This window comes from Ursus maritimus, unplaced genomic scaffold, assembly GCF_017311325.1.
Source record: "Ursus maritimus isolate PB19 unplaced genomic scaffold, ASM1731132v1 scaffold_26, whole genome shotgun sequence".
Lineage (NCBI taxonomy): Eukaryota > Metazoa > Chordata > Mammalia > Carnivora > Ursidae > Ursus > Ursus maritimus.
Genome location: NW_024425119.1, coordinates 5,925,945 through 5,948,583, shown reverse-complemented (window position 1 = coordinate 5,948,583; position 22,639 = coordinate 5,925,945). Strand labels below are relative to the sequence as shown.

The 22,639-nt window shown below is 42.0% G+C and overlaps 1 protein-coding gene across 1 annotated transcript; it reads right to left on the bottom strand.

Moving 5' to 3' along the window:
* Positions 1–19,253: 19,253 nt before the first annotated feature.
* On the bottom strand, positions 19,254–20,906 carry KCNA1 (potassium voltage-gated channel subfamily A member 1). Its single transcript, XM_008683578.1, has one exon. The coding sequence runs from the start codon at positions 20,904–20,906 to the stop codon at positions 19,419–19,421; it is 1,488 nt and encodes a 495-aa protein (XP_008681800.1). The 3' UTR covers positions 19,254–19,418.
* Between the last annotated feature and the right edge of the window lie 1,733 nt (positions 20,907–22,639).

Sequence of the window (22,639 nt, the reverse complement as noted above, 5' to 3'; positions counted from 1 at the left end):
GCACTGGGTGTTATACACAACTAATGAATCATGGAACTTTACATCAAAAACCAGGGATGTACTGTATGGTGACTAACATAATATAATAAAAAATACTATTATAAATAAATAAATAAATAAATAAATAAATAAATTCATTATCTTGGGAAAAAAAAGAAAAGTGAGAGGGAAGCTCTCAGGAGGGAAACTAGTTTTTTGTTTTCATTTTTGTTTTTGTCTTTAGTTGGGAGAATATTAGGACATCCACTCCTTCCTTCCTTCCTCTATTCATGTGTGCATCTATTCATGCATATATTAAGCAGCTCACAGCAGGTAAGGAAGGCTATAATTTTTGTGGGAGCCACACACCTATGCACAGTGTGGCTCCTTCCAATACACACCTTGTAATGCAGTGGGTGAGAAAGACATAGACAGCTCATCCTTAAGTGTGAGGTACCATAAAAGAGGTAAATATCACGGTTTGGCAATTCAGAGAATTCAGAAAAGATACCTGGCTGAAATTAATCTAATGATTTGCTGGGACCAAACAGGCATTATAAAGAAGGAACAAAGAAAATGCTTCTTCACCTTTTATGGTATATCCATGCCTGAATACAGTGCGCAGTTTGAGTAACTCTAACTCAAGAGAGGCAGAATGTGGACAGATACACTAAAATTAGATCAATGAACACAGGTAGGAAAAAGGATGATCTGTAATGATAAACACAATGATGATTACTGGATTAGTCATTGGCCCTAATCCAATGACTGGTATCCTCATAAGATAAGGGAAATTAGACACAGACACACAAAGGGAAGACAGCCTCGTGAAGACAGATAGAGGTTGGAGTGATGCCCATACGAGCCGAGGAGTACCAAGGATTGTCAGCAACCACTGGAAGCTAGAGGACACTAGGAAGAATCTTCCCCCACAGCCCTCAGAGAGAGAGCACAGCTTTTGTGGCACTTGATGTCAGACTTCTAGCCTCCAGAACTGTGAGAGAATACATTCCTATTGTCGTAAGCTCCCTAGCCGCCCTCCCCCCGCCCCAGAAGTAAGGATTCTCCAGGCCCAGTTTAAGTGTCTCCTTCTCAGCAGCTCTCCCAAACCTCCTGTCAGAATATTAGCTCCCTCTTGGCCTGCTGTGCTGGTAGTGAGCTCACCCCATTATCCTGCCAGTGCCAGAGTCTCTCTGTCTCCCACACTGAGCTTCCTGTGAACAGAGAACTCGCCTTACTTGTTTTTCAATTCTCAGAGTCCTGCATATCAAAGTTAAATAAAATGCAGTCCTAAGAAAAGACCAAGAGAATTTGCTCCTCATCTAACATTTGGGAGTCAAGGGTGGCTGTAAACCTATTTTAAGCCACAAGAAAGTGAGTGAGTGTATGTGCTTCTGTGAGTGTCTCTACATACATTCTGGTTGACAAAACCGCTAGCATCTCTTTGGCAGATTAACTGGCTACACTTGTCATTTTCTTGGCATCTGACTCCTATGTCAACCCTCTGTGTGCTGTGTATTTCTTCTCTGGAAATAATCGCTAAAAAATATGTATATATCAGACCTCAAGCATTTGTATTCTTTCTTCATCAAATCCCTTACTTCTCACCAAATTACACTGCCACTGAACAAAGGCTCTCACGCTGATTACAATGCAGCTGAAAAGTGCAGGATCCCCTGTTGCCCTGGTGGAAGAAAGCTGGCTGGGATGTGAGAGCTGCCACACGGATGAGGAACAGTTGAAAGGATTGTAAACAAAGGGTAATGATAAATGGTTATGTTGCAAGTGGGTGGGAGGTGTTTAGTGGGGTGTTCCATGGATTGGTGATGGGCCCAGTTTCCCTTAACATCTTTATTAATGATGAGGTAGGAGGGGAAACACTAACAGCACGTTCATTAAAGGCAGGAGGATGCTAAATTGGGAGGTGTTGCAAACACCACAGAGGACAAAGAAATAGCACAAGATGGGATGGTAGAGACAATATCAGCAAAGGAGAGAAGGACAGGACTCAACTGGGTGACAAAGGGGACTCAGCTCATTTAGAAGAGACCGCAAGATCTTCAAGAAAGCTAATGGCACGGTTTTTCCCTGAAGTCGTTTACTTAGGGAAAATTTTATAACCCCAGTGTTTCTATAATATGATGCTTTAGTGGGGAGGGGTAGGAAGCCTTAGGCTGATTCAATTCTAGAAGCATTAAAAGAGTTGATCTGCTTTTGTGTGCCATGGAAATCAGAAGCCTAAGTGGAAAACTGCATACAACTCCTGGACTTGAGTGAGAACAGAAAGACAAAAAGCAGTCCCCACTGCACTATGAATAGTAATAGTCTGACTTTTAAGAGGAGAGAAAATATTTCAACCCTGTTGGGCCTTCTGGCTTCTAGTCTTAGATCTGCCATTAATTTAGTGTCATTTTTAGAAAGTTTTCTTCCTTTTCTGGGCTTGTTTCACTACCTTTTCTCCCTGTCTCCTTTCCTCTCCTAGAGATGCTTACAGAAGCGTAGTTATCAACCCCATTATGTAATTTTTAATTTGATGCATAGAGACAAAGAGTTCATAAGGAAGACCTATATGGTCCATGTGAAGGAAAGAAGCCTGTTTCCTGTCCACAGGAATCACAGAGGGAGTACTATCTACCCTATTTACAAAAGTCAAATGGTAAATCTGGAAGGATAAAATAATGCTAGAGACTTTAGAACATTAAGCTCCTCAAAGAAAGCTGTTGCATAAATAATATATTATAAGCACTTAAAATCTTACCTGCTTGCAAAATTCTCTTGCGTTCTCCCCACAGTATCCAACATAGCAACATATTATTTCTTTCCTCATTCATTCAGCACTTACTGCACACCCAATGTGTACCAAACATGATTTCTACCCTTGAGTAATGCAGGGTAATAAGCATGACAGATAAAAATAAGAATTTATTTTAATATATTTTTCAAATTGTTATGGGGATATAATGGTGGTGATGACTGAGCTGGGTTCTTATGGATTGAAAAGTTGTCTAATAAAAATAAAAGTAGGAAAGCAAGGCAATATCAATCAAAGGACAATGCATGCAAAGGTATAGTGACTTATAAATAAATATATCATTAATGTCATTTCTATAAATGGTGAATAGAAATTTCTGGAAATAGTGAGTAGTTCTGTGATGTGGCAGTATAGGGTGCACAAATTAAAGTGACATAAGATGATACTATGTAATAAAAATTTCTTGAGTGCTAGCTACTTAAGAGAGAAGAGAAGAAGGGCATCCCTTTCATGGAGGTTTCCTGGATTGAATGGTTGATGTCCTACTTTACCACACTAAGGAATGCGAACTTCATCCTCTATGGAGTGAGAAAGAATATATTTAAAGAAGGGAATAATGATACCAAACACCTAAAAAAGTGGACCAATCCTCTATGTTTGCTAAAATTCCTATTTAGCCAAAGCCTGATTTTATTTCCTTTATGGCTAAAAGCTTGGCCTGATAAAATTGGGTGTGATATATTAAAAAGTTTTAATATTACAATAGACAGCACTGGTAAAATATACAATCATGTACATCTTGCACTAGGAAGACCTAACAAATTTATGAAAAAGTGGATTTTTTATAAATTATATACATATCCATTCATAAAAACAAATGCATTTTGAATTTGGCTTAAATGAATGTTCTGCATATCACGCTAAACCACCACTGTGTCCAGATAGAATGACTTAAAATGGGCATAAGAACAAAATATATTAATTACTATTTACACCATTTTTCCCAACTTGTATCAGATCACTTATCGTCACATGCAAGATTATGTGACTAAATCCTAGCTGGTTCTGACCTCCATCTCTTCTACTACCCAGTCATGACCTTGAGCATTGAGATATTATCCTCATCGGTAGAATTAAGTTTATGATGCACTGATATATGATGGAACTGGACTTGCAAACCAATGACTGTCAAATTCTTCAAATGGCACAACACAGAAAAGTTGGGGATCTGGAAGGAGGCTGTCGAGATAATTCAAGTACAAATAGGTGAAGAAATAGGTGGCTTTAAAAGGTCAGGTCAACTCTGAAGTTCTGTGATTTCATGACATGTATCCGAGGCATTATTAGTATCAGATCTGGTTACCATCGGTTTACAGGCAAAGTCCAAATAACAGTTTTGGCTTCTCTTGATGTAAAGATCTCCATGCTACAGTAGAAATTGAGACTTGTCTCCTAACACTTCTGAAAAAAAAAAAAAGAAAGAGGAAAGAAAGAAAGAAAGAAAGAAAGAAAGAAAGAAAGAAAAGGAAAGAAAGAAAGAAAGAAAGAGAAAGAAAGAAAGAAAGAAAGAAAGAAAGAAAGAAAGGGAAAGAAAGAAGAAAGAAAGAAAGAAAGAAAGAAAGAAAGAAAGAAAGAAAGAAAGAAAGGGAGAAAGAAAGAATTGAGAAAGAAAAAGAAGACCAGCTACGAGAGCTCCTGTGCTCACTAACATTAACATAGTAAATGGTTTCTGAGTCTAGATTTTGTTTCCAAGTAAAAACCAAAGTCAAACTAAAACAAAACCCACCCTTCTGACAGCACCAGCACCTCTGTGATGCTACCCTTGGATTAAGAATACTCTTGTGGAAACATTGCCCAAGATGCTATCAAGAAGCCCTGGGACTGCCATCTCCCTGTGGCTACAAAGACAGAGAGAAAACCCTATAGCAAAGATAAGCTTCCTTATCTTCTCTCTTAAGTAGCTAACACCCAAGAAATTTTCATTTTACAGCAACTGAAAATATTCCAGGTCTTGGATGTTGTCTAGATTTTTAGTCTATTACAGCTCGACTAGAGTTTATGCTCACCAAACTGCGTTGGTCAGTATGGATCTCCATATCTCATACTGTCACACACAATTTCCTAACCAAATGTAAATTTACTCCAGCTGATGCAAACCTACATCCTCTGTAATGTTCAGGATCTCACTTGGTAGCAAGGTTCCAGTTTTTCTGTGAATATATATATATATATGATAGCCCCTTATTATTCAATCCTTAAGTGTGGATGAATGGAAATTCTGTCTATATAGAAGCTGTGCTGTTTAAAATTGTTGGGTAAGGCTTAGATGAGTAGGACTTAGAAATTATGAATCCAGGGTGGTGTTTTCTCCCTACATTTATCTGTACACTTTGCATGAAGGAAAATGATCATGGACTATGCCTCTGAAGCCCCCTTATACATATATGGCATTAGTCACAAGGGAATTCAATAAAAGGGCAAGTAACTGGGAGCCTTACATCCTTGCAAATATCATTCTGAGAGTGGATCAGTGGAGTCTCTGGTAGAAGCAAATATTCTTTACTTACAAAATCTAATCTATCCCCACAGCTCCTTATATCTATTCCATTGACTCCATAGAAATAACCCTTTCCTTCACTGAGATGCTAATAATCTCTTTTATTTAGAGTCCTTTCAATTTTGTTATCCCTTAAAGAGGGGAATTCATGTGGGAGACTAGCTCATTTTTCTAGAAGAATCAGATGACAGTGATGATGTTTCTAGAGTGCCAGAAAGAGATGTACTTCTCTGTTCGAACCCAGCTTTTCTCACAGGTCACTTTTCTAGAGAAGTTGGATCTGAAACAGGGTCATACTGAGCTATTGTTTCACTGGCGGCTAGAAAAACTTAAAAGTAAGAAAGAAAAGTAAGAAAGCAAAAATACTGCACAGGGACACACATAGAAACAGAAACAGTATTTCCAACATGGAGGTAAGAGAGCCAAACCTCTGAGGTGACAGCTTCTTTACCTTTCCTCCTCTTTTGCTCAGAGACCGCAGGCTTCAGTACCATTGATTCTAGCAAAATCTAAATATTCTAGGGTCTTTCACACCTATGAAACTGGCTTGCCTTAAACATGCCTAATCCAATTTTACCCCTTAAATGGTGAGTTTATAAACTGCAAAGATCCATGGACTTAGATGATTTACTACCTAAGCAAAAAGAAGCTGACATTTTATTCTACACTTTAAGTATCAAAATGCTACGATTTGGGATTCAAAATATAAAATCTAGATTCCAACACAACTGTGATTCGATACTACAGAATGACAGATGTTTGGGGATTCATATTTTTCTCTGAACAGTTTCAAATCTACTTTGGATCAGATATGCTTCTGGTGCGACAAGCTGGATTTTTTTTTTAGCAAACGCAAATTTCCTGCTAACAGGTTAGAGACACGAGAATAATTGGACTTACCATTAATCACCATAATCTAGAAGTTTTTTCTCATATCCAAGTGCAAAGCTGTCCAAATAATTAGTTCCTCTGAGATCTGTTTTCAAATGAAAGATCTAAATAATCCTGTCATTTCTGGACCAAATGCCAAGCTGAGTCTACTAAGGAGGATGCAGGTGTATGGACTCCACACAGAGTAATTCTAAATTGGCCACAGAAACACTTAAGGGCACGATGATATGCCGCATGGGCTGAGTTTGCTTTTAAAAGCCCCCTTCCCACCAACTCCCTTCCAGGCACTTCTTTGTTATCCATGTGACATATTAAGAGGAAGTGCTAATGTTACACAGATGCATTAAGTCACACAAGCGGTTTGATGCATTTTCCTGGGCCCTCAAAGCATTACACCACAGAGGTGTCCAGATGAAGCAAGGAGCAGACTGCGTCAATACCATCCTAACCTGTGCTCTGAACATGCATTACAAAGGAGTGCAATTACCCAGTCTGTGCCATTAGGCAGCATTAGCCAGCATTGCCCATCACTCCTGATTAATAATTGAACTCAATCCATACAGGAGAGCTCAGGCTAGTCTGGAAGATGCCTTCTAGTATGCATTAGAAAGGAGCACCTGCAGGGGCCTCAGAGCACTTTGTCCATTTAACAAGTCAATCTATGAGCTAGAGTAAACTTGATTATTAGAAACTGACGATCCCACTTTTGAATGTTCCTCTGCTTTATTGTTCGTCTTTCTCCCTCTTGGTACCTTGGTACCTTGCCTCGGGCCACATACAGTTTTATTATGTGCTCTGTAGTGGGTGCTCCAATGCATGACCCAAGCCCTCTTCACAAGTGAATAACTCCTCCACCAGCTGCCAAAAGTGCCCTCAGCTATCAGCCTTTCTTGGGAATTGCTTCTAATGAAGATAGTCACTTCATCCAAGGTCAAGTGCCTTCTCAGCATAGCCTCATCCAAAGATGGTTCAGCAAGAACAAATAAAGGCCTACCCCCTTATCCCAAATCAGGGTAATTTGGAAGAACCATCTTAGCTTCAGAGCTCCCTCCTGGGCTGGCTGAGCCTCGGTTGTGGCTGCACTGCAGCCCACACCTCCCTCTGTTCAGCCCCGCCTTTTCTCCTTTCTCAGGTATAATCCCACAGCACTTCCTAACAATCATCCTGCATAGCATCTCCACCTCCTAGTCTCTTTCCCTGGGGGACTCAATCTGCAGCTGGAAAGAAATATCTATACCTTACCTTCCACCTCAAGAAGCCACTGTAGGGGTCAAATAAGATCATGTAAGTGAAAGTTTCTTATAAATTGCAAAGGATAAAAAAGGAGCACTTATTACACTCGCCCTTTAACTAAGACACCATTAAATTATGGAGCATTTGTGCATACAGCAAACAGAAGTGCACCTTTTCTGTGGTCTGCAAGTTTAAATAAAAATGGGGGTCCAAGTTTTCTGAGCAATGAATTTAAATAATACCGATACCATACTTTAGTATATTATATCACTTAAATTTTCATTGATTTATGACAAGTCTTCAATTCATCCAAATTTGAGGAGCGTTGCCAGGCTTTAGGAAGTAGAACACCTTTTTCCAAAAAGTAGCAAAATAGTTTGGTATTTGTGAGTCAGGCGAATAACAGCGCTGAGGCAGGTATTCTTGTTATCACTTACTTACGAAGCAGCAAACAAAGTCTTAGAAGAGTAAAGATACATGACATGGGCCCACAGATTCTGCAATCCAAGGGAAGTTTCTGGCTCAGTGCTCCATTTAAGAATGTCACTTCCTCAACAGGGCCACACAACAGAAAATAAATACTTTTTGAATTTAACAAAGTGGAAGGAACTGGCCCAGGCAGGAAGAGACCAATGTTCAGAGAGGATCCACATACATACTGCCCACCCCAGGCCACTCTCTGTCACTATGTGCCTGTCCAAGAAGCAATGGAGCATAAACCCAAGCAAGAAAGAATCAGATACACTGTCACCACACTCACTGTGGTGAGCACCCAGAGCCCAGTGGAAAATATCCTGGGATCCCCAATTTTTGTTGTTTGGTTTTGGGGTGTTTTTTTCCCCTTTCATTTGAATTGCAGTTTCTTTAACTGCTAAATGGAAAATTTTATCATGATGTCTTTGTGTGTTTCTATGTGTGTGTGTTCCTTAATTAAAAGGGAGTGGTGACAGGTCTTTAGTATCAATTAAAAGTGCTACCACATTTGGGCTAACACACCCACAGTACAGTGATACCTACAGGTATAATAGAGGTCAGAGTGTGTGTGTGTGTGTGTGTGTGTGTGTGTGTGTGTACATGCAAATACATGAGCTGGGGATGGGGATAGGCATTTTCTTGGCAATACAGACATCAGGGCCCCAAAATAAGTGATGTATGGGCACTTAATAGTAGATAGGAAGGAAGGGATAATAAGGAAGAGATACATTTCTATTCCTACATCTTTAAATGCCCAGACCCATTCCCACTTTTGCTCTTGAAAAGTACAGAGCACTAAAGTGCCAGTTGAACAATTTTAAGACTCTCAAAAATATTAGGATGTCTACAACAATCAATCCAAAAATACGATGCTCTAACAAATCAAACCCCAGATAACCTAAGAATATGAATAACAGTTTTTGAGAAAAATGAACTGCCAACATCTGACCTCTAAAGGAAGCAGGAATACACACAGTATGTGTGTAAGATGTACCAATCCAGTTTCAACAGAAAAGATGAAGAAATGTATTTTCTATGTGTTCAGTTGTTGGGTCTTGGGAAAGAACTCAGTTACCAATGAACTATCAATGGTTAAAGTTACAATTTCTGTCAAAATAAACCATAATAAAGATCCCTTCCCAAAGGAGAGAACACCTAGAACACCAGTTTTTGTGGAGAATCTCAACTACGTGTTTACTGCACTGGGGAACTGAATCCAATACAGTGAGGGTTAAATGTCAGCCCAGGCAGAGAAATTGGGAATTGCTGTAATAGGTGAGACGTTCAGAATTTTCATTCACAGAACGATTGTATAACTTACGTGGAGAGTGGAAATTACACCTAAAATAAAACCACCAGAAATAAGTGAAATGCATTTAAATGAAACATGGTTATCCTCGTTCACTTTACAAGACTTTATCTTTTAAAAATCACCTTTAATCATTTTCTCTTTAGGTCAGTAGGTTTAGGACCTATGAAAACTTTGTTCTTTAGTTTTGAACGTTAGAATTCTAAGTCTTCCCAAGGTCATACCCTAAAATCTGATGAATTCCTCTACTTCTTTGTAAGACTCTATCTATATAATCTGTGATAACAAGAAGTCTATCTTACTGGACACCAGCAAACTTCTTGGATAATTTAGTCCTGATTTTAGCAATCCACGTCACAACTTGACAGACCACAAGTGCATTAAATTGACCCATAACAAAATTTATATGGCTTTTTAGAAACAGCATAATAGTCCATCACTTAACATTAAACACCATTAATTGATGGGTGCGTTATTTTAGTCACCATAATAAGCATGAGTAATTAATGAGTGACTTAAAACACTGTTTCTTGCACAACAGATGAGCCAGGCTCTCCAATCTCCCTCGTGTGAGCCCATTTCCTAACCATCCATCTTAAAACTAAAAACTTGAAAGTCATCCCGGACAAACTTTCTGCCTTCGGGAAGGTAAAACACTTTTCTCATTTTATTCATCATACTCTTGCTACAAACCCTTGACAATTATAATTAAAAACAAGCATTTTACTTTTTCATGTTAAATGACCTCCTTTTGTGCATCCAGTGGTTGTCTGGGCTTGAAACACTGCTCTAATGCACCACCTGGAAATTGTTGCAGAGAACAAATACTTTTCTTCCAACATGCTAATTATGTATGTTATAAGTTATTCTGGCTTTTTTGAATTACCAAACCCTGTGATTAAATGATGTTTAGAGTACTCAAGTACTTATCTTTATCCATTAAGAATAAACATTATTTTTTAAATGTCAACAAACATGACCTTCATCCTCTGGAAACAGAAAACCATTCTATCTTAACTAGAAATGTCTTTTAACAATTAGCCAATATCCTGTGATCTTTCAAAAACTGACCCGGGCATCCCATCTTTTAGGACTGACATACACATAATTTTCTCTAAGATCAAAAAATGTTTTGCTTGTTAATGAAGAGGGAATATTTGATGGGGCAAACCTTACTCTCAGAAAGATTTCCTTTGAAATTCACATAAAACAAAATCACTTCCTTTCAGAAGCAGTGAAATAATGATATTGTATGGAATGAAAAAAAAAGAAAAGCAATCATCACTGTAGAGATAATGTACCTTGGATTTCCAAACACTCTTAACTCAATACATTGAGTAATGAGCATTTTTAACAAAAGTTTGATTTGGTCCTGAGCTCAAAACTTAATTATCTCAAGTTTAAGCCCCTACTCACTGATCATCCTCTGATTTCAATTCTGAAAAAATACATTTCAATTGGAATTAGCTTCTCCTGAAACATTCCTAAAATGTATATATTGCTCGGCACTTGAAACAACATGGAAATATGTTATCTATTTCAGCAAACATGAATGTGTCATGTAAATTGTATTTTTTAAAAATTATTAGTAGGTTAGAGAATGTAGCCCCTGGATGTTGCTCTGGAAAAATGTTGCATGAACCAAAGATTCTAACAGACGCTCAACTCCTCACTTAATTACATTGAAATTCTCTGAGAACACAAATGAAGTTTCACTGTCATTTAAATCACAGCTACTTTATCCAATCATTTTTAAAAAGGAGAGGTTGGATCACTGGAGAGATAATTTATATATTTTAATAAACATCTTTGTAGTATTGTGCTATTCAAGAAAAGGCTACATTGCCTCGTGTGCTTCTGAGGGTTACTTTATTTTTAGCAAGGGAAGTTAAGAATATTTTTTATATTTATATAATATCTCTCAGACAAGCATATGAGAAAACTTTGCAAACAACATCTTGCTTTATTTCTCACTATTCACAGGTGGAAAGAAAAAAATTAAATCACACACTATTTTGCACATGAGAGAAAGGAGGCAATGGGAAGGGATGTAAATTACTGAAGGTACCTTATGGTTCCTTTTCTTATAATACAGCAGAGTTTGCCCTTGTTATTTGGGGTTTGAAGATGTAAAATAGCATTATGTCACAGGGCAAGGGAAGATCAGAGCCAGAAAGAGTGGCTTGGTGTTCTGCGGGGCTGGGGCATGACTGCTGTTGCATGCAGGATATACTAAAGGTCCCTACTGAAAATGTCTCTGCCCTCAAGTCTTCAAACTCTACCATAATACTATTATTTTTTGAACTAAGCACCTGATCCCCCTGGAGTCTTCCTTTAAAGGATAGCTCCTCCTCTGGGGAGGAATCATCCAGCAGCCTCTTCCACTTACTCCCTTGTTCCTCATTATAATGAATAACGTTATCTATCCATATCTCACATTTATAGGACACGTTAGCATTTACCAAACATCTTAACCTATATCATTTCATTTAATCCACACAACCCTATGTGCTATTCTAAAACCCCATTTTCGAAACGAGCAATTTAAAGACTCGAAGAGCCTACAGCCCTAAGCAAAGTCCACCAGCTTCTCTTTAACACATGGGATTACACTTTCAGCATTCCATCAGCTCAATAAACACTGCATCCCCTATCATGTGCCAGCAGTGGGCCACAGAATCATCAATGAACCCAGGATTGCTCCTTCCACCCAGAGACCTGGGGCAGATCCCTTGGCCTATAAGACAAGGATAACAATATCAGCCCTACCTAATTCCCCAAGTAGAATAAAGCAACATAATTAATGTGGAAGTGATTTGAAAACTGCAAAGAGAGCTAAATGAACTGGAGGTGTTGCTATTCACACCTTCCTGGGAATTAGGTGTCAGGTTGCCTTCAACTTGATAAAAGCCAAGGGCTGCAGGAGATTCAGACTGTCTGATAATAGATCTATTAAGGGGCAAGGGAAGGAAGAGCAGCAAGAGCATACCTCCTTCTAGACACGATGATATCTAACTTCTCCATTGGGTGAATAATCTCTGGGTGCTAAACGGCATGAAGACAGGGGGCTCCCAAACGCAGCTGCACAAAGCTGAAGTTAAGGGCAGGGCTGAGCAGAAACACCATGGGATTAAAAGATCGAAGAGAATACCTAAAGGCTCTAGAGATGGTTCAGATCTGAAGGAACTGCCGAATTTAATGGGTTTAGAATTCAAAGCTATTACCACACCAGGAAATAAAAGTGGACATACATTTGAATCATGGTGGTTCATGAATTCGTTTTTTTCCCTCATTTTTACATCTCTGTAATTGGGATGAATCAATACAGTGGCACATCATAACTGTCCATATTCTCTCTTTCTTACAAATATGTCAAATAACAGTGCATCTTAAAATTGATGGTATATTAAATTCAGTTAATTAATATAGGATATTTTCAATGACCTGTTTTGAAGCCTGTTCAAAGGGCTGCTTTCCAGTCATGTAGCATGATCATGCTGTCTTCTCCGCTTTAATGGACACACTCTGTTCAGCCTCAGGGTTAACTTTCCCTCCACACTACAGTCTGGTGGGCTCTACAAATCTAGACTAACTGCAGGAAGCAACAGCCAGTTTCCCTATCCAGTGACAGAGTGGTTGGGATCAAATCACATCAGCTCTCTGCTCTTGAGTCCTCTGATTGGCTCCCTTAAAACTGACTTGCCTTCTTTTTGAAGTTCTGTATATAGCAAAGCTTCCATTATAGCCCTACCGGTGCAACTACCTGGATCTATCTGTCCCTGCTTCGAGAAGACCATTCCAAAGCTGAGCTTTGAGAAGCACACTCAGGGTTGTCAATATCCTGGTTCCTTTGCCCACCACCATTGATGTGGTTCTAGCTCTCATCCTTCTCTGTCAGAGTTCAGCCTGGCCTGTTTTCTGACCACAACAGAAAAATCACGGGAAGCCTACCTGGCCTCAAGATCTACTTTCAGTAGCAACTTCTACAGCAAAAGTTAAGATTCATCTCCAAAGCTTACAATTTGAACACATCACAATGCAATGCAATTCTATGCCATTCCATGCATTTGTCATATAACAGAGACCTGTCATAAAGCATGTAAGCTTGTTTGGTCTGACATTAAAAGCTTGTATAAAATAAGACATTCAAAGTGAAGAAAAGAGAACCTCTAAATCTCAGGAAGAATCAAAAGGAAATACACCAATAAGTCACTCAAAAAAAAATAGGAAAAAAGAAATGTTAACCACATGTAGAACTATGTGGGAAAAGTCTATGTAAAGAACAACCAGGAATTGCTTTGTTTTTTCACATCAAAATTGCTTCTAACACCATACTGTAACTATCAAGTTAGTTGATGCCAGACCGCAGCACTGTTACACACACACACACACACACACACACACACACACACACGCAGTCTTTTCCAAGAGGCTTAAACTGTGAATGAAAAATACATTTTCAAATCAAAAACAATTTAAGCGAATATAATCAATTACTTTACTCCCTGCGGCCTCATTTCTTTTTTTCCTTTTCAAAGCCTGATTCCCCACTGCTTTCACAGGCCAAATTCCAAAGGCCTCTCCTGGGGATCCTACCTGAGACCAAACTGTGAATTTATTATCAAAATTCAACCCCAATGCCTTTCCTTGCAGAGAAGAAATAGTACATGAGTTCCACCAAAAACCAGGTTGCTTCATGATTTTATCTTGGATTCATCATGTTATTTAAAGAGATCCTACAGGAAACACCTCCCTAAACATCAGTTAAACGAGAGACAAATAACCAGTCAAGATATTCCTTGATAAGATCCTTAAAAATTATCTTTAATTGATGCCAAATATGAACAGATCATAAAGTGACAGAAGCAAGTAAAATTGCATAGATGAAAACTATGCGCTTCAGCTAGGTTCTCGATTCATAACATTCAACGTCCTCTACCTGACATATTAAACAGTTAGGGCAGGGGAAATGCACAGCAGGTGAAAATGAGACACATCCTTAACTCAAGGTGTAAGCAATTGGCAAACTCAAGAAATAAATTAGTGCTTTTTCAGCTTCAATGGTTTGTTGTCCTGATGGTGCACTTTAAATTAATACTACTCAATTTTTAGTTTTCAACCTTGGTAATACCGTATCGTTAATGTAGAGGTATGTCATATAGAGTCCATGCTGTTGGCTTACAGCTGCTGCCTAAACAGCTCCCAGACAGTGCACTGAAGAGAAGAAAGGTGTTTCTGCAAGTTTTGGAGAGGAGACAACTTTTGACCTGGAATATTTTGCAAGGGGTCTTTTGTGTTTTGTTTTCTTTTCTTCCCTCACACCATTTCTTCTTCTTCTCTGATTATGGTACAAAACTCTTCTATACTCTGTGAAGTCTCATGTCATAAAAAGTAGACTCCTACTTAGCTCCTACATAAAAATCACTGGGACTAGGGCTAATCTCCTTAAAGCTAATAGTCCTGAGGTCAGCAGGGCCTCACCCCTTACTTACACATTGGACTTCCTAAGAAAGCCCATGGTCATTTTGCCTGAGCAAAGAGAATGGCATTTGATTCCAAGACTTCTGAGACTCCCACCTATACCCTGAATGAGTTCGCACAGTGACCCAAGGTAATGCAACAGTTTTGGTTAACAACTCAGCTTCTGCCCACTTCTTTACAAAAATGATAAGTAATGTACATTCTTCTGAGGTTTACCTGAGTCATGCTAAACATGTTCGCATATACCCTGAAATTCCGTGATATAAATACAAGTATTAATACACCGCATGGTGGATGAGAGCCCACCTCCTGAGACTGCAATTCAACTTGGGTTGTGTCTGGTTTAAAATTTTTCATTTGTTTATTTATCTTCTTGAAATGAACAAAAACATCAAAAGACTTCATCTTTGCTTGACAAAACAGGAAGGTAAAATGGCTGTTTGGCAGTTTACATTCTTTCTAACAATTCTATACTATGGATGGTTACCACCCACCAATTCTCACCTCTCCCAGGAATGAGTTGTCCCTGGAAGAAAATGGGGAACTGCCTTCTGCGATGTGCTCTTTCTCCTTTTTTGTTCAAGGCAATCTACCAAACAAGGAATTCAATCGTAAAATTGTTAAAAAGCATGTGTTTTGAGGTCTCCTATACTAAATGGGAGGGTTAAGAAACTATTTTTACTGACTCTTCAGATGCTAACTAATTTGAAAAACCTGTAACTCTATACAACATAAAGAAGGCCCTTTATGGACTAAACCAAATTGCTACTTAAAGAAATCTGCTCACTTAACATTTACGAGGTTGTCTCTTTGTTTTTTAATTCTCAAGTGAGTCAAGATTATGATGTCACCTGTGCTTTGGTTCCACCACAGTGGAATTTAAACCTGTTGCACAATTTCATTTTAGAGAAATGCCTGTCCATCAGCCATATTCCAGAAGAATATGCCATTGGTTCATTTGATTTTGCTAGGCTAACTCACTAACACACTCCCAATGAACTACTTTAACTGATAATCAGTACTCAATTCTCAAGGGGGGAGAGAGGGAGGGCTGTGCACAGATGGGGAAGGGGAGATGGGAAAACAAAAAGCTTTCCTGGCTACAATCTGTCTTCTCTAAATCTGAGGACAGAGGGAATTAATGTCTTTGGTCTCTCGAATTCAGATCACTTGAGGTGAGTTAACCACTTCAGAGATGCTTGGATGGCTAACAGCCTGGATGGGACCCAACCCTTCCACTTGCCACCCTATTGAACTAGGGGCCCAAAACACCGGAAGAGCTGAGCTATGGCTATTAGCATGTCAGAAGTCTCTCCTTCTGGAGAAAACAAGTATTCAGGGCATGAGCCATTAAAGCTCAAGACTGAGGAAGGGGAATCAAAGGTAAAAAGCCCACTAAAATAAATAGAAGTAAGTAAACCAAAAGATAGTCATTCCTTAATAGGCCGTTTTGTTCAGTGCACCTTCAGGTCTACAAAAACATTTCAGCACATTACAGTGCAAGGGGTAAGAGCTTTGTCAAACTTCACATGCCTATGCTACACAGATAATCCCTGTACTCCATTCCTACTGACTTGGTTGCAATGAGCTACAGATGGATAAGCAGGATTCACTTCCCCCCTACTACCCAAATTCATAATAATTCATCCCAGATCCCAGGCTGACAGGTTCATGCATGCAGCACTTTTTCCTGTAACACATGCAGAAGAACCCCAGTCCAGCGAATCTATGAGAGGTATACCAGGTAGCCAAAGCCAGTCTTATCAGTCTTGGTCCCATTTTCTCATCCTCTGACCCATCCATCCCATAGTACTGAGTGGATTATTGCTGTTGACGGAGTGCAGCGTTTCAAGTTCTGTGTGTCCTAGACCTCAAAGTCTAAATAAAAGATCAAGATATCCCCAGAAACTTGGGGGAGGTTGGCTTTTTTTCCCAACTGGAGACTTTTAAGCAGGTAGAAGAGGAATAGCCAGGATGAGTCAAGTTTCAAAAGAGAAGGAAACATCACAGGGGAGGGTTTAATGCCCTGTGGTCAGATGCTGTGCAATCCTTGGCCCCTTGTCTTCCATGATGTTATGTCAGTCTTATAGATTCACAAAAGCCGCACAGGAAAATAAAATATCCATGTTCTTTCTTTCAACTGAGTCAGCCAGCCTGGGTGTTACTCTAGCTTCTTGGTTTATTGCCTCACTGCTAGTTCTAGGATAAGGTGGGGGAAGGGATGGAAGTAACAGGGAAGATTTCCAGAAGAAGCAGGGCAGGAATGTAAGGTGGGCAGCAGCAGGCAGCCACATGCTAAGTGCAGAATGAAGATTCCCCACCTCGGTGTCCTTAAAAAGGTTGTGAGTGCCTCTCCATTGGTGGACAGCTGCTGGGCCCCAGAGGCCTGTGTTATGTGGCTCTCTTTCAGCTAGACTCGGGGTCCTCACCATTCTCTGGACTGAGTGCCTGGGGCAGCAGAAGTTAGATGCTCTGCCTGTCAAGTGACTGCTAGGTGGGAAGATCATAGGAGCATCATAGAAAATATCTGAAGGGAGTGGGCCAGGAGGGAAGGCCCAGGAAATGTAATTATGAATTCAGTGTTCCCACATCCACACTGATGCCTGAAAAGATCAGACAATCAGAGATTTGCAGAGTGCTGTTGCTAACAGAGGAGAAATAAGGAGCGTTGCAAGGAACAATACACTGGACCTGAGGAAGCTTTGCATATCCAGAGTGGCCCTTGACAGGAAATAAATTCCCAAAAACTTTATATTGGCTTCTGGTGGAGGAGAGGGAAAAAACAACTTCCCAGTTCATGTCCAGTTCGAAGATGGGTCTCAGGTCCCAGTTTACATCCCAGATCAGGCTGCCAAAGGTACCAAGTCCAGTGGATGGCCAGAGAGACAGCACCCTCCTGGATCTCTCCTCTCCCCAGTTTAGGATGGTGTGGTCTTCTCACAGTGGTGAAGTGAGACAGGGAGGGTGGAAAAAGCAAAAGCAAAATATCTGTGCCTCAACCCTTCCTCCCTTTTGTTACATAACATCTCAGCTGTATTAATGGAGGCACTTTCTGCAGTTCACTGTGGGTACAGGATAAAGGCACTAAGCAACTATTAAATCAATTGGTTGAGTTTCTTCAGGGAGCCTCAAGGGGAAGGCTGAAGTCTCTACAGATTTCAAATCATGACTGCAAAAAGAAATCAGCTCTGCTTTGGATGCATACAAGAGATAAATATGTTCATTTATATCCTAAGAATGCACCAAAAAACATGCAGTATTGCACCTTTTTTGTTTGTTTGTCTGTTTTGCTTGTGTTTATTTTCAGCTAGAAAGAATACTTGTTCTTAGGTGTTGCTATATATACCTTGATGACTTATTTAGTTTTCCACAAAGCTTCCCTTTAAGGGATGGGCATATTGGTCCTCTCTCTGCCTATACCTGCACAGAAACCTGACATTTCCCTGAGCAAAGGCAGGAAAATCAACTGAGTGCCCCCCACCCCCCCACCCCCCATTATTTCTTTTGGGCCTTCATCCCACAAACTTGTAATTTTTACGATTTAAAATTTTTTTTACTGAAATCATGCATTAATTAATTCAAGGTACACTTTAATCAAATAGGCCATAATGCTGAGTAAGAGAACATGCTTTGAGCTCCAAAAAGTTATTATTCCCATCTGACTAACATATGCACTTAAATACAGTACTTTATTTACTAATAAAATAGTCAATAAATGAAAGAGTGCACTTTTGGTGAATGCAAATGAACAAGAGTCTATTTTTAGAAGAGTTGATTTCAACGTAAGCTTATCCCCTATTATCTGAGTTAACGTTCTTGGCATGCGATTATAAAATAAATATGATCAGATTCAAACATGCTTACATTTAGTTCCATTTGTGCTCTCTTGCAATAAGGAGGCTAAGGTTTTACATACAGTTCTGGAGGCCAGGGATCAGAGTGCAGGACTGGTGAGAAAAGACCTGTGTTTGGCTCACCTGCAGTTGAGAAACTTAGCAGCACTGCAGACGAAACAATTAATGTGATTTAGTTATCTTTTTCTTAAAGAATAGTTTGGATTAGAAGGGGAATGGGACAGAGGGAAAATCCCTAAAGACCAGGACCAATATCAGATTTATAAGGTGCTTTATGAACCAGTCTTAAGTAATTGTGTGTGTGTGTGTGTGTTCACCTTGTCATATACAGTTCAGTTGATCAAAATAAAAACAACATTTGTTCATTGCCCATTTTGGCTGGTATATCATGTTACATATAATACATCAGATGCACTGTCTCAAATGTGCTGTGCAGTTTGCAAAAGTTTTATAATGGAGTCCCATGCAAATTTAAATTTTAATTTCTAAGTGATCGTCTGGTTTTTAGTTAAAAGAAAAAAATTAAAGAAGCCAAAGGATTAAAAATGTCTCAGTATGGGGAAGCATATGAATCTTAGTTTACCTAGACTAGCTCATGGACTGAATTGTTTTAAACCAGTTTTAGAAAATACACTTTCTTTTCCCATTTTTTAATAAAATGAAAATAGTTTCTTTTTTCCTGAATCTTGAAAGCTTCTGGTTAGCCATCCCCAAAATCCGCAATGCAACAATGCATTGACAGTTAAATAGAGCATTCAGAGACTATTTAGTAAAGTATCTACAAACAGTGACATGAGTCACTAGGGTTTTTGTTTTGTTTTGTTTTTTGTTTTTTTATAGTCTTTCAAGCTTCTAAGTGGGGCTTTTTTTGTTTGCTTGCTTGGCTTTTTAAACATCGGTCAGTAGTTTGCTCTTATTAATGCAGTTTTGGTTAGCTGTGGTGCAATTGCCAGTCCTGATATCGGCCTGTCTATAATGGGCTATGCTATTATTCATATCCTCTTCGATCTCCATGTACTCAGATTTGCTGATAGTAGAGGAACTGCGCCGACTGAGGTCACTGTCAGAGGCTAGATTAGGGGAACTAACGTGGAGCAACTGAGCCTGCTCTTCCCCCTCAGTTTCTCGGTGGTAGAAATAGTTGAAATTGGACACAATGACAGGTACGGGCAGGGCAATTGTCAGCACACCAGCGATGGCACACAAGGAGCCCACGATCTTGCCTCCAATTGTCACAGGGTACATGTCACCGTATCCTACAGTGGTCATGGACACCACCGCCCACCAGAAAGCATCGGGGATGCTGGAGAAGTGCGACTCAGCTTCTTCCGCCTCGGCAAAGTACACTGCACTAGAAAACAGTATTACCCCAATGAAGAGGAAAAAGATGAGCAGTCCTAGCTCTCTCATACTAGCTTTGAGGGTCTGGCCCAGGATCTGGAGGCCCTTAGAGTGGCGGGAGAGTTTGAAGATTCTAAAAACCCTTACCAACCGGATGACCCTGAGGATGGCCAGCGAAGTGGCCTGCTCGCCCTTCTGGTTTCCCTCCTGCTCGGCTATCTCGGTGCCTAGGGTGATGAAATAGGGGATGATGGCCACAATGTCGATGAAATTCATGATGTTTTTGAAGAAGTCTGTCTTGCTGGGGCAGGCGAAGAAGCGCACCACCAGCTCAAAGGAGAACCAGATGATGCACAGGGTTTCCACGATGAAGAAGGGGTCCGTGAAGATGTTGGAATTGTAGATAACCGTGGTGTTGTCGATGCGGTGCACGGTGCCTGTGAAGTCCTTGTCATCCTTCAGCTCTGGGAGAGTCTCCAGGCAAAAGATGACAATGGAGATGAGGATGACCATGACAGAGACGATGGCTATGACCCGGGCGGGCCCCGAGCTCTCAGGGTACTCGAAGAGCAGCCATACCTGGCGCTGGTATTCCTTCTCGGGCAGGGGGCGCTCCTCCTCCTTGATGAAGCCCTCGTCCTCCCGGAACTTCTCCATGGCCTCCTCGCCCAGCTCATAAAATTTGATCTCCTCAGAGAACATGTCCAGGGGCACGTTGACCGGCCTCCGCAGGCGGCCCCCGGACTGGTAGTAGTAGAGGATGGCGTCGAAGCTGGGCCGGTTGCGGTCGAAGAAGTACTCGTTCCTCAGGGGGTCGAAGTAGCGCATGCGTTTCTTAGGGTTGCCCAGCAGCGTGTTGGGGAACTGCGCCAGGGTCTTGAGTTGCGTTTCGAAGCGCAGCCCGGAGATGTTGATCACCACGCGCTCGCAGCACTCGTGGTCGTCGTGCTCCGCCGGCCGAGGGTAGCTGCCATCCTGGGGGTGGCCCGGGGCGGCCGAAGCCTCGTCCACGTTCTCTCCAGACATCACCGTCATGGTGGAAGCAGGGCGCAGGGGTGAGAGACCAGGAGAGGGCCGGGGAAGCAGCGGGAGAGGAGGGGTGGGGGGACCAAGCGGCCCCCACCGGAGTGCACAGCTCCCCCACGCTCAGGGGAGGGGCTTCAAAGCCAGCAGGTGGAGAGATCTGTGACTTTGCTTCTCCTTACTTTCCACTCCACACTGCTTTTTACTCAGTTTGGAATCCCCTCGCCTGCGGCCCTGGGTACAGCTTTTTGCCGAGAGATGGGGTGGGGGGAGGACTGGTATTTCTTCCTGCCCGGAGGTGCCTTAATGCAGTGCTGTTCTAGCGGACCGGGCCATCATTTCGGGGTTCACCCTGGCCTCCCTCCCTTCGTGAGCCCTCCTAGGACCGGGTGCAGAGCCGGCTCAGCAGATCCCTCGCCTGCCACCCCTCTGCTTCTCCTCGGTCTCCCCCTCCTACCCCTCTTCGCCTGCCGCCTTCTAAGCTCCCACCAGGGCGATCGATGGACGCTGCAGAGAAATAGAAAGTGATATGGGGGTAGAAAATCAGAAGAATTCAGATGGGACGGACCTACAGACACCGAAGAGCACAGACCTCTAGCTTTTTTAGAGAGCACTGGACTTTAGCTAGGGTTAGCACATACACAGAGACAGACACACGCAGACACCCGGAAATCCAAGTTTGGGCTCTTCCATCCCACTTTCCCCAATGCCCAACAACCGATCTGTTTACAACTTCGTTAAACTAAAGATCGGGAAAGCGCTGAGAGACACTGGGGGAGTTCCAGGTCCCAGGCAGCATCCCCACACCCTCGGCTTCCCTCACCCCGCGCCCCTATCCCGGCTTTTGCAGCCCCGGACTGGGGAGCCCCCTACCTGGCCGGCCGGCTTGGCGCAGGGGCGGTGCTGAGTCGGCTGAGAGCCCGAGTCGGAATGCGGCAGGTCGCCTTTGCAGTACCCGGGCGGGAGCGGCGGCCGGAGCCACGGCAGCATCAGAGAGGCACCGGGGCAAAGTCACCGCCCTCGCCCCCTCGTCCTACGCGCCTTCAGTGGGACAATCGATTGAGTGAGCCGCTACGGCGGAAATGTCCGTTCCCTTCCCCCATTCTCACCGGTTGCCAGCAACCTAGAGACGCCGTCCTCTCGCTGGTGCAGGGAGTTCCGGAGGATGCGGGGCGGAAAAGCAAAATGCCACCCTCTCCCGAGGCTCGGAAGCAAATGACGATAAACAGCGCTCTCGCCCCCTCCTAACACTATGGGAGCCCTTGATTCGATCCCGAAGGAGGCGGGCGAGAAAAAGCCTGGATCTACATGGCTCTCGGATCTCCTCCGCTTCCCGCACCCTAGCGTGGACCTCGCCGAGGCTACACGGCGCGCCGGGAGCCCTTAGGAGCTCCGAGTGGGGCAGGGTGCGTGCGGCGGCGGGTCCGCTCGGTCCATTTCTGGGCGCTGCAAGATCAGCAGAAACCTGAGAAAGAGCCTGGAATGCGGAGCAGCGATTGGCCCACTGGGGCGTGGGTTGGGGAGGGCGGGGGAGGGCAGGAGCGAGGAGGTAGATGGAAAATATGAGGGGGTGGCTTGGCAGAGGGGGGTTGTCATTCAGTTCCCACCCTTGCCAGCACAGCTTTTTCCTCCTCCTGCCAGAAAAGCCGACCACCAATCTACTTCCCTTATGGTTCACAGCCCGGCACACGCACGCTCCCTGGCCGCGACCTTCCCCGGGAATTGCACATTGGAAATGGTCAGGT